At 27.2% G+C, this 16,921-nt stretch overlaps 1 protein-coding gene and 1 pseudogene across 4 annotated transcripts; both read left to right on the top strand.

Annotated features, from left to right (window-relative positions):
- Positions 1–1,094: 1,094 nt before the first annotated feature.
- On the top strand, positions 1,095–3,896 carry LOC145948349 (cytochrome P450 4C1-like; annotated as a pseudogene).
- A 1,306-nt stretch (positions 3,897–5,202) lies between these two features.
- Positions 5,203–11,026, top strand: LOC145948348 (cytochrome P450 4C1-like). Of its 4 annotated transcripts, XM_083058055.1 has the most exons (13): positions 5,203–5,361; positions 5,912–6,136; positions 6,482–6,591; positions 6,861–6,951; positions 7,558–7,743; positions 7,988–8,081; positions 8,165–8,267; positions 8,455–8,560; positions 8,815–8,921; positions 8,989–9,057; positions 9,329–9,497; positions 9,692–9,871; positions 9,932–11,023. In XM_083058055.1, exons 2-13 carry the CDS (start codon positions 5,983–5,985, stop codon positions 10,096–10,098), a joined length of 1,536 nt encoding a protein of 511 aa, XP_082914181.1. In that variant the 5' UTR covers positions 5,203–5,361; positions 5,912–5,982; the 3' UTR covers positions 10,099–11,023. The 4 variants fall into 4 exon arrangements, with proteins under 4 accessions (XP_082914181.1, XP_082914177.1, XP_082914178.1 ...); XM_083058051.1 differs by having other exon boundaries at positions 9,692–11,026; XM_083058052.1 differs by having other exon boundaries at positions 5,236–5,361; positions 5,920–6,136; positions 9,692–11,026.
- The last annotated feature ends 5,895 nt before the right edge of the window (positions 11,027–16,921 follow it).

The raw sequence follows: 16,921 nt of genomic DNA, 5'->3' as shown, positions 1-16,921 counted from the left end.
ATGCGATTCATATGGACTTTAAAACGCGCACTTCTTAGGTCTACATCTCCTTCTTTATTATGGATGGATGGATTGCATTGTAAATATTTTTCACAGACACACATGAGTTAATCGTCAAGATTATATTACAATAGATTAATGATTATATAAGAGTCTATTTAAAACTTATAATTAGCAAGTAATTACAATTTTTATCATCAAATCTAATCAAACCTTACACGCTCTCTACTCCGATTTTCTACTATTGTTACACCGAAATTGTCAAATGATGATATTGTCGATATAGAAAGAGAGATATGAAGCTTTTCAACAAAGAGAAAGTGACATAAGCGTCTCTCTCCGATTGATCAGCTTTAAATATTAGATTATAGATCTAATAGATTATTATGGATCAAAATAAGAGATATGTGCCTTTTTATTATTCTCATCTTAAACGGTGAAACAGATAAAAAAATCGATTTTTATCGATTAAACTTATCAAAATAAAAGATAATAATACTTGTGTCACACATGTTACTTGTGAATATAAATAGATAAATCTCTCTAGAATTGAAAATCCCGATCTGATATAATTGCGAATAATATAACTGCGTTTATTACAATTAAAATATAATTCTAGAGTAACAACATGCATCGTTTGTAAACTTAAAAATATTAAAACTTAAAAAATAATTCGTAGCGATAAAGTGACTAAATTGTCTAATTCGGATCTTTAAATTGTATATATCTACTGAACCTTTCGAATTGCGACGAAGCGTTAGAATTTTCGATCACATATATGCATTTTTCTAATGAAAATTTATCAACAGAACTAAAATTTTTTCTTGCTATGCATCAATAATATCGATGTCGATATTTCGAGATTCTGAGAAAGAATAATTTTAAAAACAATCGTTATTTTACTCGAATTTCATTTTAATCAATACTTAAAATCTCGAGTTCAAATATGTTCAAATGATTAATCATTTTTATTTCTCAAAAAAATAATGTTATCTAATCTTTTGAATTAAAATGATATTATACTCTTCCTCTTAAGATGGAACTTTGACTTTATCCTTTTGAACTGTAAAATGATTATATATATTGTTTCAGATTTTCATTGTCATTTCGCGGAGATTTGTTATACTGGCACGTGTATTTATGATCTGACGAGAATTGTGATTACATTTCAAACATTGATGTGGTGTCTTAATTGATTTAAAAAATTTATTTAATTGTCAGAAACTCTGTAATCAGGTAATCGCCAGTATTTATATAAAAAACATTTTATAAGATTCTATTATAAAACAATAATTAATAATATCTATGTTTAAAATACATTATTAATCATTGATATTAATAATTGTACGAATTTTGTAATCCTATTTCAAATTTTATCTTACATTTAGTAGAAATAAAGAAACAGTAATATCTCAAAATCAAGCAAAAATTTCCTTATTTAATTTACAACTTTATTACGCAATTTTTTCTTATTGCAATGTATAAATTCATCATATCTTTTTATAATTCTTTAAAGTTATTTTATAGTTATTAAAACTATAAAAAGTATACGATTAATGCATTTCAATGATTATTCATGTTTACGATTAATACATTTAATTTAGGGCATCAAAACAACTGTCAGTTTGTCATAAAGCAAATATTTTTTTTTTTACACGTATGATCCGTATGAAGAACCAGAGAAACAAGCAGAAGATTGAACTCAATAAAACGGTGAAAGAAGGCATCACGTCAAAAAATGTTTATCACTATATTGTTATTATTCATTTTTAATTTTTTGGTGTATTAGTATTACTTGCATCATGGAAGAAACGAGCGACTCATTAATCTTATACCGGGGCCATCAGGCTATCCGATTATTGGCTATTTATTGCACTTACGTGCTTCACCAGGTAAGTACAAAGTTTATTATCTATTTACATTAATGTATGTGTGTGTGTGTGTGTGTGTGTGTGTGTGTGTGTGTGTGTGTGTGTGTGAGTGTGTGTGTGTGTGTGTGTGTGTGTGTGTGTGTGTGTGTGTGAATATACAACCCGTCATATACGCATACATATATAAACAAAAGTGTAATTCATAAATTCTATTTTTGAACAAACATCTATCAATATTATTGCATGTTGATTACTGATAAAATAATTATTCACGCTTTTATCAGCATTTTTCTTTGCAATAATATTCTTCCATTTTCTTAATTAGTTTGTTTTCAACGGATCTAAAAAAGGGTACATATAAATAAAAGTACACATAGTGTATAGATACGCATTGAAAATAATGATATGTAAATTTTTAAACAAATTACCGTAATTATATTTATAATATGTTTTTCAGAGTATCTATGGAACCAGTTATGTAAATTGACTAATGAATATATTTGTAAAATCTGGGGTTTATTTCTTCCCGTTGTATCTATTCGTCATTCAGATGATTTAGAGGTAAAAAATGAAATTCACTTCTCTGTAAACATTACGATTTATCTAGATTTAGGAATTTTGCATTCTTGTTTTATAAAAAGAGTTTTTGTTGGTAAAAAATGTTTCCTAAAAATATGAAAAGAGAGATTATCAGCAACATTCAATTAAGATTATATAATAATTTGAGATACGATTAATAAATATCTGTGTCTATGTATCTGAGAGATAAAGTGTGTTATAATATGTTGACGTTTTTATCTTAACATTATTTTCGGTGATTTCAGACAATACTAACAATAAGTAGCACCAAACACATCGAGAAAAGCCGTTTATATGATATGTTCCATCCTTGGTTAAACAGAGGTCTTCTCACCAGTACAGGTAACGTAATGACGTTAAGGTATAAGCATATCTATTTTACTATTATTTTATTTTACTATTACAACCTGTTATAAATCGGCCTGTCTCTATATAGAAAATCAAATATAATCTTACATAATTAAATTTGAGTATTATTTTAAATGGTGAACTTTTACAACTTCTTTGTTAACTTATAAATTTAATAAAAGTTGCAAGCCCGATTATATTGAAAAATAATCTCGCGATGATGCAATATGTATTCTCAACTAGATAGAAGTAACAGTTGTTTCAATTAAAGAAGATTTTCTACTAAAGCAAATACCGTCACATAACAGACTTTTTATTTTGAATTTATGTCTATTTATGTCAATTTATAAAGTTTTAATTAGAAAATATGTAATTACATTCAAAATGATTTTTGTAACTCATTTTATCGTAAAAATGTCAAGAAAAAAAGATTTAAAGGTTTATGAAAGAATTTTGTGATATAAAAATAAATGAAAGACGTAATTAATATTTTTTGAGGATCGGACACTTAAACATAAAAATGTCTTATATAATATATCAATTGTATTATATAGACATACATATATCACACTATTTCTTGTTTTTATTTTAGGTACTAAGTGACAAAAGCGGCGAAAGTTATTAACATCTGCATTCCATTTCAATATATTAAATCAGTTAGTTGATGTCTTGATCAAGGAGATTGATTGTATGACAAAATCTTTGAAGAACAAAGGAGGCACAGTTGTAAAAGAATTGGTACCATTTATTAGTAAACATACGCTAAACGCGATATGCGGTAAGATTCTTATTGTCCTATTATGTACAATGATTTAATTCTAAATCACAATAGTTTAAAACGAAAAGAAAAATAATTTATTCGCATATAAACATCACACACATATAATTTTTAACAATATGATTGATACTAATGTTCGTATAAGAAGTATAATATTTCGGTTCGTATAAGATATATAAAGTGTAAAGGCAGATATAATAATTTATCCGTCTCATCCGATTCGTGTAAAATTCGTACCAATCAGCAATCAGCCATTTGAAACTAACACAAATACCACATAAGTGTAAGCAGTTTATGTATTGCAGAAATAGAAGAAGTTAAAGAAGAAGAAGAATGTTTAAAAAACATGTTAGTCAAAAGAATAAAATTTTATATAACTTGTATTATTTTTCTAATAAACGCAATTTTCAAAAGCATTAATATTATTTTTGCAAAACGTAAAGTCTTTCTCGAGATTTAAACAATAAAATAAACACTTTAGCAATATTATCGTGCGCAATAAGTCTTTGACAATTTGCTTGACAATTCTTTGTGTTATTATCACATTACTGTTAATTTTTTTAATGGCATAAACTAATCGTCTAGCCTGTTTAAGATTAATTGATATATAAAAGTGCAAAACTAATATTTAACAAACCATCATCTATGTATGCTCTATTCTAATATTCTGCTGTTATTACATTACAAGAATAAGATAATGATTAATGAAACTAACTAATTGAACTTTAGTCTGACTGAAATCAGTTTCAGATGATGAACAAGTATTAGATGATAGTCAATTGACCTTGTCAATTGACTTAATCTATCTCTCTGTCGGATAAAAGCTATACAAATCGAGATTTTATTATCGTTTTTCATCCATCATCGAACTCTCATGTGTTTTATCAATTAAAGTCTACAATCTATTAAAGAAAGAGAGAGATGAGGTTTTTTCTAACGAAAGAAAAAGAACAAAAATTTTACCTTCCAATTTTGATGGATTTTGAATATGTTATCTAGGTCAAAATAAGTGTATATTTTTTTATTTATTTTCTTAAGGTGCTCTTTAAAACAATTGACTTTTACAACATTATAACTCATCGAAATAGAAAGGTTTGGTCACATATTATTAAGGTCACACTTGTGTTATGTACATTGTGAGTATAATGTCTTCTTCTTTTAATAAATCACTTGATACGAGAAAAATAATTATGTTTATTATAATTAAAATAAAATTCAAGAGTAGCAATTAGCGACGTTCGATCTTTCTAAGGATAATTCATAACAATAAATGAACATCTCTGGATCGTCCTTTATCTACTGAACCTTTCGAATTTTGACAAAGCTTTAAAATGTTCAATCACGATATATCGAAAAATATATATATTTTTTGGTGAAAATTTGTGAAAAATGTAAAATTTTTTTTTTCTTCATCGTTAATATTGATGTTAATATCTTGATTTTGAAAAACAATATTTTTAAACGAAAAAACCGCTGTTTTAAATAAATACTTTAAATCGAGTCACATTTTCAAATAATTTAACTCAATAATTCTTTTCTTCTTAGATAAATATAATATTGTTTGACTTCAATAGATTTATTTTGCCTCTTTAGATATGATACTTTAATTATCAATATGCTCTTGACTTGAAGAAGGATTATAAATGTAAGTCTCAGACTTGCATCGTTAGTTCGCGAAGATTTGTTATGCAGACATGTGTATATCTGCTTGACGAGATTTGCAATTCTATTTTAAACATATTGAGTGGTGCGTTTTAACTGATTACGTATCAGTAATTTTATCAGGTAAAATGTCATTTTATACAAATACTCCCGAAAAAATAACATTTTATAAGAATCTATTATAAAATCTGAATAATAGTTAATAATATCATAATTTTGCAAATCTAAACTTGAAATTTTATTTTATATAATAAATAAGGAAATAATTAAAGATGATAATCCATTAAAATATGTTTTAATTTAATTCATAACTACTTTATTATGTGAATAACGTTTTTCCATTACAAATAAACAAATTCATCATATTTTTTTCATAGTTCTTTAAAGTTATTAATTATAAAGAAAATATACCATTAACTCATTTCAATGATCGTTTAGTTTATATGGATAATCGAGTTCATATTTGATATTTAAATATAAAAGGGAAGTTTAAGTTTTGTGATAAATAATATTATAATAAAATAATATTTATTTATAATATTATTTATTACAAAACTTACACTTCTATTATGAACTCGATTAACAACAATAATATCTTGAATTTTACTTTTGAGTTAATATTTTTGAATTTGATTTAATATTATTTATTCGTGACAATAATTTTTAACCCAAGAATCAAAGAAACAGGAACCTGAAGAAGATTGAACTTAATTATACCGTCAAGGATATTACGTCAAGAAAACAATGTTTATCACAATATTGTTATTATCCATTTTTATTTTATTGCTGTATAATTTTTACGTCCATCATGGAAGAAACGGTCGACTCATTAATCTTATACCGGGACCATCAGGCTATCCGATAGTTGGCTATGCATTGCACCTATGTGGTTCACCAGGTAAGTACAAAATTTATAATCTATTTACATTAATGAACATACAAGCCATCATATACGCATACATATATAAACAAAAGTCAAATTCATAAATTCTGTTTTTGAACAAATATCTATCAATATTATTGCATGCTGTTTACATATAGAATAATTATTCAGGCTTATCAACATTTTTCTTTGTAATAATATTCTTCCATTATCATAATTAGTTTGTTTTCAACGGATCTAAAAAAACGATACATATAAGTAAAAGTACATATAGTGTAAAGATACGCATTAAAAATAATGATGAAATTTAATTCAAAATCACAAAAATATCTATATCTACATTTATAATATGTTTTTCAGAGTACCTATGGAACCTATTATGTAAACTAACTAATGAATATTATCCAATTATTAAAATCTGGGGTTTTTTCCTCCCCGCTGTATCTATTCGTCATCCAGATGATTTAGAGGTAAAAAATGGAATTCAATTTTCTGTAAACATTACGATTTATCTAGATTTTGACATTTTGCATTCTTGTTTTATAAAACGATTTTTGTTGGTTGGCAAAAAATGTTTCTTAAAAATATGAAAAGAAAGAATATCAGAAACATTCAATTAAATGATATAATAATTTTAAATACGATTAATAAATATCTGTATCTGTATATCTGAGCGATTGAGTGTGTTATAATAATATGTTGACGCTTTTTATCTTAATATTATTTTCGGTGATTTCAGACAATACTAAGTAGCACCAAATACATCGAGAAAAGCCGTGTATATGATAGTTTACATCCCTGGTTGAACAGAGGTCTTCTCACAAGTACAGGTAACGTAATGACGTTAGGGATAAGCGTATCTACTTTATTATTATCTTATTTTACTATTACAACCTGTTATAAATCGGCCAGTCCCTATAAAATATCAAATATAATCTTACATAATTAGATTTGAGTATTATTTTAAACGGTGAACTTTTACAACCTCTTCGCTAACTTATAAATTTGAAAAAAAATTGCAAACCCGATTATTTTGAAGAATAATCTCGCGATGATGCTATATGTATTCTCAACTAGTTAGAAGTAACAGTTGTTTCAATTAAAGAAGATTTTCTACTAAAGCAAACACCGTCACATAACAGACTTTTTATTTTGAATTTATGTCTATTTATGTCAATTTATAAAGTTTTAATTAGAAAATATGTAATTACATTCAAAATGATTTTTGTAACTCATTTTATCGTAAAAATGTCAAGAAAAAAAGATTTAAAGGTTTATGAAAGAATTTTGTGATATAAAAATAAATGAAAGACGTAATTAATATTTTTTGAAGATTGGACAGTTAAACATTAAAACGTCTTATATAATATATCAATTGAATTATATATACATACATATATATATATATATCGCACTATTTCTTATTTTTATTTAAGGCACTAAATGGCAAACGCGGCGAAAATTATTGACATCTGCATTCCATTTCAATATATTAAATCAGTTTGTTGATGTCTTGATCAAGGAGGGTGATTGTATGACAAAATCTTTGAAGAATGAAGGAGGAACAGTTGTAAAAGATTTGGTACCATTTATTAGTGAACATACGCTAAACGCGATATGCGGTAAGATTCTTATTGTAATATTATGTACGATGATTTCTCATTTTTAATTATAATAGTTTAAAAGAGAAAAAGAATTTATTCGCATATGAACATCACACACATATAATTTTTAACTATATCATTGATACTAATGTTCGTATAAGATATATAATGTTCGATTTATTATATACAAAAAAATATTCAGTTGTAATAATTTTCGCGACTGAATATTCGAGCTTGTACACATATAAAGAATGTTTTGTAGAAACTTCCATGGGCATCTCTCTGCAAGAACTCGGTGAATTTCAGCAACAGTATCGAGATGCGGTGCATCAGATAATCGAAATAATAATTTATAGGTAGTTCAACGAATATAAAATATATATTAACATACACACATATAATTATCAGAATTATGTATCCTTATTGAATTACGATTTAGAATACTGAGACCTTTGCTCCATAACAAATTGTTATTCGCATTGACGCCACAAGCAAGAAAGCAAAAAAAGATTTTGAAAATATTGCATGGATTTACGGAAAAAGTACGTTAATCATATTACTGAAGATTAAATTTCTTAATCTTCGTTCCACAAGATTACGCGATTAAATATTAATAACATTATATTATTAATATTTACGATAAAAGACAATGTGCTCTTATTATTTAATACCACATTATTTAAAAAATGTAATAGTTAATTTTATAAAATTTAATAATATATAATGTAGATTATTGCTGAAAGAAGACATTATCACGAAAGCACCAATGGCCGATACTTGACAAACTTAGAAAATGACAAAGAAACGGAGATAGATGATGCAGAAGTATTTGGAAGTACGTATAAGAATCGAGAAATTTTAATTTAAATTTGAGTGTGTGCAATTTATTATTATCAATTATGCTTGCAGTATTTACATTAAACACATAATCACATGTAATAATACAAAATATGTCTGTATAAAATTAATTTATTAATATTTATAACAGATTTTGAATTTTAAACAAGAACGATGTAATATATAATAATAAATATAACATGCAAAAATGAGATTGACGCAAAAATAAGATTTTCTTTTTTATTTTTATAGTTAAAAAAAAGCGACTAGCGATGTTGGATCTCCTATTGGAGGCATCTCGGCAGAATTTTATGTCCGATTTGGACATCAGAGAGGAAGTCGATACCTTTGTGTTTGAGGTACTATCTATAATCTTTTTACAATTTTTTGTACACATTATCTAAGCTTATAATACTTTATTTGCAGGGACATGACACTACAGCAATGGGTATTACCTTTGCTTTATTATTATTAGCTGCACATAAAGATATCCAGGTACTTTTTACTCTTTATATATAGCGATGTATTATTTTTATTACAATTTTTATTAAAAGAAGCAGTACAGACATTAAGCTTTCCTTGTATATTTTCTTTCTATATATCGCAATATTGATATAAATATAGCGACAAAAAAAAAAAAATTAAAACGTCTCGAAAATAAAAATTAAAAAAAATTAATTTTGATCTATTAAGATTTTTTATTTATTTCTATTCTGCATATAAATACTAGAATATTGAGGAATAAATTTTAATTATTATGGCACAGGAACGTGTGAGGGTTGAAGTCGATTCTGTGATGCAAGAGAATGAAGGCAAACTTACCATGAAATCGTTGCAAAACTTACAATATTTAGAAAGATGTTTGAAGGAAGCGCTACGTTTGTATCCGAGCGTGTTTTTCATATCACGAGTAACTGCGGAAGACGTAAAATTACGTAATTAATTACTTTTTTCCTTCTTATATCTTCAAACATGTCACATTACACGAAGTGTATTATTAAATGTAAAATAAGTTGAAAATAAAGTTTAATTGCTTTAACATTTTAAGCATACAATATTATGTCCATTTTAATTCTCAAAAAACTCTTATTTTTGTAAATCGTAACTAATTTTATAATATTCTTTTCAGAGTCATATGTCGTGCCTGCTGGAACGATTCTACATCTTCATATCTATGGAACTCACAGAGATCCCAATTTTTGGCCAAATCCAGATGTATTTGATCCGGATAGATTTTTGCCGGAAAAAATTCAGAATCGTCATCCTTATTCCTATCTACCATTCAGCGCAGGACCGAGGAACTGCATAGGTGAATTACATGCGATTTTATTTCTCGTATCAATAAATTTTGATACATTTGGAATTGTAGGTCAACGATTCGGTTTGCTGGAATTGAAAGCTATGATAGCTCCTTTGGTGCACAATTTTTACTTGGAGCCAGTTGATCATATAAACGATGTTCAGCTTAAGGCCGATCTAATAATTCGTCCTTCTCACCCGGTTCGTGTAAAATTCGTTCCAATCAGATGCAAATAGTCATTTGAAACAAATAATACCGATATTACATTAATGTAAGAAATGTGTTAAAAAATGTTTTAAAAATGAAAATATGAAACAAAAAAATTATATATTTTTATACGTTCAACGAAATACATATTATATATGTAAATATTATATTTAATCGTGAAAATATGCACATATAGTGTGTATTATAAATCAGAGAGATAGAGATCCTTGTATATCTAATTCATTGTGCATGAAGATCTTCTATTGTTATCTACAATTGCAATAAAAACTAAAAACTGAAGTTAATTTAATGATGAGTAAAGCTAATCAAATATACGTTTCTCTGTTTCTCCGTGTCTTGTTCAACGATGCAATGAAAAGATAAAAACATTGTGTATGAAATTTGCATTTTATACTACGTAAGTTCTTATTGTCAATTTTAATTCCTTTTAATTACCATATATATCTTGCAAGGTTTAATGCCATTTTCTAATGAAGAAACAGTAAAAGTTTCCGATTTTGATAAGCTTAAATGGATGTTACCTAAGTCAAAATTAGAGAAGTGTATTTTTTTTTATTTATTCTGTTACGGTGAAATAGCTTCCTTAAAAAAAATCGATATTTACAACATCATAGTTTATTCAAATCAAAGGCGATCTTACTTGTGTCATGTTTCTTATGAATATATCTATAATCTTATATCTATAATCTTTCTTAAATATGGTCTTACTTGGAATAAACCATCTGATCCGAGAAGATTAATTGCGTTTATTACAATTAAAATAGAAACAATGAATTAAAATATATAGAATTCAAAAATAGCAATGAATGTATCGTCGCGGACTTTTGTAAGAATAATTCGGAGCGATAAGTCACTGAACTACTCAATATGTATCTTTGAACGTCATTTTATTTATATTGAACCTTTCGATTTGATAAAACGTTAGAATATGATAAAACGTTAGAATATTTTGTAAAAATGTAAAATATTTTATCTTAAATAAAAATAATAATTTTAAACGAAAATAATCGCTATTTTAAATTAATATTATAAATCTTAATCACCTTTTCAAATAATCATACAATCATGCTTACTTCTTTAGTTAAAAATAATATTATTTCTCATCTTCAATACAAATGATATTGTTTTGCCTCTTAAGATATGCAACTCTGATTATCAATATACTTTTGACCTGAAGAAGAGTTACAAGTATAAGCCTCAAATGCCCCTTGCATTGTTAGTTCGCGGAGATTTCTTGTGCTGGCATGTATATATCTGCTTGACAAGATTTGCAATTCCATTTTAAACATTTGTGCAGTGTTTTAGCTAATCTTTGTATCAGGAAGTCTATCAGGTAATCGAGAATATTTGCATAAAATAATATTCTATAAGAAACTATTGTAAAATGTGAACAATAGTTAATAATATGATAATTAATTTAAGCCCGCAATTTTTACATAATATTTTTCAAATCACAAGTTGTTAACTTTGTTATAATCTTATTAAATGTATATGTATATATATTGATTTACGGAAATGTTAAACTAAAATAACAAGAGCAAAGAGAGAAACTTTTAATAGCGATAATATGTAGATTATATAAAAATACTAAATATAAAAGCATAATAATTTTGATAAAAAAATCAAATAATAACTTTTAAAATAATTCTTTATATATATGACATAGTTTTTAAATGTTTAATAAATAAAATTCCTCCAATTTATTATAAAGCAACTCTATATCTTTATATTTAATACACAACTTTATTACGCAGCTTCATTACGCAATTCCATGTTTTTTTTTATTATGATTGTTGTGTAAAAGAATCGAGACGTCGTCTATTCTTTATAATAGGCAAACTTTATTATAGACTTTTGATATAAACTATAAGGGATACAAAAAAAGTTTGTATGCAACAACGACGTGCAGAGAGGAGACAGAAAAGCGGCGCGCGCAAGCGTCACATGCGCTTTACGATACGCCTTGGTTACATAGAAAGGAGTGCGCATCTGACAACCGCGAAGTTTGATAACTAGAAAGCTGTGATATGGCTTTCCTCAACAATATATTTCAACAGTACAATGTCTTCACATTATGATGGTACCATCAGCATAACAGCTTACAAACTCTTTGGTATTATATATGTAATATAATTGTGCGCCGTATGGGATCCGCGGCTTAAAAATTTTAATTTTTAATACTTTAAAACGAGCCAAAAATTATTCTTTTATACATTTCAACAGTACATTGTCTTCACATTAAGATGGTACCATCAGCATACCAGCGTACTACTTTTTTAATCTAATGTACGTAAAATGAATCCGCGCCGTATGGGGTCAGCAGCTTTAAAATTAAAATTTTCAATATTTTTAATCGAGCCAAAAATTATTCTTTGATATATTTCAACAGCACATTGTTTTCACATTAGGATGGTACCATCAGCATAACAGCGTACTACTTTTCTAATCTAATGTACGTAAAATGAATCCGCGCCGTATAGAATCCGCGGTTAAAATATTTTAATTCTCAATATTTTAAAACGAGCCAAAAATTATTCTCATATATATTTCAACAGTACATTGTCTTCACATTAAGATGGTACCTTCAGCATAACAGCGTACTACTTTTTTAATCTAATACACGTAAAATGAATCCGCGCCGTATGGGGTCAGCGGTTTTAAAATTTTAATTTTCAATATTTTAATACGAGTCAAAAATTATTCTTTTACATATTTCAACAGTACATTGTCTTCACATTAAGATGGTACCATCAGCATAACAGCATACTACTTTTTTAATCTAATATACGTAAAATGAATCCGCGCCGTATAGAATCCGCGGTTAAATTATTTTAATTCTCAATATTTTAAAACGAGCCAAAAATTATTCTCATATATATTTCAACAGTACATTGTCTTCACATTAAGATGGTACCATCAGCATAACAGCGTACTACTTTTTTAATCTAATGTACGTAAAATGAATCCGCGCCGTATAGAATCCGCGGTTAAAATATTTTAATTTTCAATATTTTAAAACGAGCCAAAAATTATTCTTTTATATATTTCAACAGTACAATGTCTTCACATTAAGATGGTACCATCAGCATAACAGCGTACTACTTTTTTAATCTAATGTACGTAAGATGAATCCGCGCCGTATGGGGTCAGCGGCTTTAAAATTTAAATTTTCAATATTTTAAAACGAGCCAAAAATTATTCTCTTATATATTTCAACAGTACATTATCTTCACATTAAGATGGTACCATCAGCATAACAGCGTACTACTTTTTTAATCTAATATACGTAAAATAAATCCGCGCCGTATAGAATCCGCGGTTAAAATATTTTAATTTTCAATATTTTAATACAAGCCAAAAATTATTCTTTTATATATTTCAACAGTACATTGTCTTCATATTAAGATGGTACCATCAGCATAACAGCGTACTACTTTTTTAATCTAATGTACGTAAAATGAATCCGCGCCGTATAGAATCCTCGGTTAAAATATTTTAATTTTCAATATTTTAAAACGAGCCAAAAATTATTCTCATATATATTTCAACAGTACATTGTCTTCACATTAAGATGGTACCATCAGCATAACAGCGTACTACTTTTTTAATCTAATGTACGTAAAATGAATCCGCGCCGTATGGGGTCAGCGGCTTTAAAATTTAAATTTTCAATATTTTAAAACGAGCCAAAAATTATTCTAATATATATTTCAACAGTACATTGTCTTCACATTAAGATGGTACCATCAGCATAACTGCGTACTACTTTTTTAATCTAATGCACGTAAAATGAATCCGCGCCGTATGGGGTCAAGTACTCTGCGTTGATACCACTGCTTATTTTTAATCGAGCCAAAAATTATTCTTTGATATATTTCAACAGCACATTGTTTTCACATTAGGATGGTACCATCAGCATAACAGCGTACTACTTTTCTAATCTAATGTACGTAAAATGAATCCGCGCCGTATAGAATCCGCGGTTAAAATATTTTAATTCTCAATATTTTAAAACGAGCCAAAAATTATTCTCATATATATTTCAACAGTACATTGTCTTCACATTAAGATGGTACCTTCAGCATAACAGCGTACTACTTTTTTAATCTAATACACGTAAAATGAATCCGCGCCGTATGGGGTCAGCGGTTTTAAAATTTTAATTTTCAATATTTTAATACGAGTCAAAAATTATTCTTTTACATATTTCAACAGTACATTGTCTTCACATTAAGATGGTACCATCAGCATAACAGCATACTACTTTTTTAATCTAATATACGTAAAATGAATCCGCGCCGTATAGAATCCGCGGTTAAATTATTTTAATTCTCAATATTTTAAAACGAGCCAAAAATTATTCTCATATATATTTCAACAGTACATTGTCTTCACATTAAGATGGTACCATCAGCATAACAGCGTACTACTTTTTTAATCTAATGTACGTAAAATGAATCCGCGCCGTATAGAATCCGCGGTTAAAATATTTTAATTTTCAATATTTTAAAACGAGCCAAAAATTATTCTTTTATATATTTCAACAGTACAATGTCTTCACATTAAGATGGTACCATCAGCATAACAGCGTACTACTTTTTTAATCTAATGTACGTAAGATGAATCCGCGCCGTATGGGGTCAGCGGCTTTAAAATTTAAATTTTCAATATTTTAAAACGAGCCAAAAATTATTCTCTTATATATTTCAACAGTACATTATCTTCACATTAAGATGGTACCATCAGCATAACAGCGTACTACTTTTTTAATCTAATATACGTAAAATAAATCCGCGCCGTATAGAATCCGCGGTTAAAATATTTTAATTTTCAATATTTTAATACAAGCCAAAAATTATTCTTTTATATATTTCAACAGTACATTGTCTTCATATTAAGATGGTACCATCAGCATAACAGCGTACTACTTTTTTAATCTAATGTACGTAAAATGAATCCGCGCCGTATAGAATCCTCGGTTAAAATATTTTAATTTTCAATATTTTAAAACGAGCCAAAAATTATTCTCATATATATTTCAACAGTACATTGTCTTCACATTAAGATGGTACCATCAGCATAACAGCGTACTACTTTTTTAATCTAATGTACGTAAAATGAATCCGCGCCGTATGGGGTCAGCGGCTTTAAAATTTAAATTTTCAATATTTTAAAACGAGCCAAAAATTATTCTAATATATATTTCAACAGTACATTGTCTTCACATTAAGATGGTACCATCAGCATAACTGCGTACTACTTTTTTAATCTAATGCACGTAAAATGAATCCGCGCCGTATGGGGTCAGCGGCTATAAAATATTAATTTTCAATTTTTTAATACGAGTCAAAAATTATTCTTTTATATAGTTCAACAGTACATTGTCTTCACATTAAGGTGGTACCATCAGCATAACAGCGTACTACTATTTTAATCTAATGCACGTAAAATGTTTCCGCGCCGTATGGGCTCAGCGGCTTTAAAAATTAAATTTTCAATATTTAAATACGAGCCAAAAATTATTCTTTTATATATTTCAACAGTACATTGTCTTCACATTAAGATGGTACCATCAGCATAACAGCGTACTACTATTGTAATCTAATATACGTAAATTGAATTCGCGCCGTATAGAATCCGTTGTTAAAATATTTTAATTTTCAATATTATAATACGAGCCAAAAATTATTCTTTTATATATTACAACAGTACATTGTCTTCACATTAAGATGGTACCATTAGCATAACAGCCTACTAACTTTTTGGTATAATTTGCGTAATATAATTGTGCGCCGTATGGGGTCTGCGGCTTTAAAATTTAAATTTTCAATATTTTAAAACGATCTAAAATTATTCTTTTATATATGTGTGATAAGTTTAATCATTTTAATTATTTATTTGAAAGGCACTAAGTGCATTCTCATTATGAATTTAAACAGTTTTTATATTATGTAGTACTCTGCGTTGATACCACTGCTTCCATCTGAATATTTATATAATTTAATTAAATTAAATGTGTGATAAGTTTAATCATTTTAATCACTTCTTAGAAAGACACTGAATGCATTCTCATTATAAATTTGACAGTTTTTTATTATGTCATTAATTCATTTTTACGATATTGGTCTCATTTGAATGTTTATATAATTTAATTAAATTTTATGTGTTATAAGTTTAATCATTTTAATTTCTTATTTGAAAGACACTGAATGCATTCTCATTAAAAATTTGACTATTTCTTCATTATGTAATAATTTCATTTTTACGATATTGGTCCCATTTGAATATCTATATAATTTAATTAAATTAGATGTGTGATAAGTTTAATCGTTCTAATTACTTATTTGAAAGACATCAAATGCATTTTCTTTAAGAATTTGACTCTTGCTTAATTATGTATTAAGTTAATTTTTACGATGTTAGTTCTATTTGAATATTTATATAATTAATGCCAATCAAAAACAATAAAAAGTTATACGAACTTTATAAATCGTAATTTTATTATGCGCAAAGTAATAATTTAGATAGATTAAATAGTACGATCAACAATTTCTCACTACGGTTAGTCTTTTCGTCGTGCAATCACTTAATTATTAACATAAAATCGTTAATGCCAATCAAAAACAATAAGAAATTATACGCATTTTATATATCGTAATTTTATTATGGGCAGAGTACATGTCAACAATACATGCGATTCATATGGACTTTAAAACGCGCACTTCTTAGGTCTACATCTCCTTCTTTATTATGGATGGATGGATTGCATTGTAAATATTTTTCACAGACACACATGAGTTAATCGTCAAGATTATATTACAATAGATTAAT

The sequence above is a fragment of the Prenolepis imparis genome, unplaced genomic scaffold (assembly GCF_030444845.1).
Source record: "Prenolepis imparis isolate NDT839.2.m4 unplaced genomic scaffold, iyPreImpa1.0 SCAF_342, whole genome shotgun sequence".
NCBI classification, from domain to species: Eukaryota; Metazoa; Arthropoda; class Insecta; order Hymenoptera; family Formicidae; genus Prenolepis; species Prenolepis imparis.
This window is presented reverse-complemented; position numbering and strand designations above follow the sequence as displayed.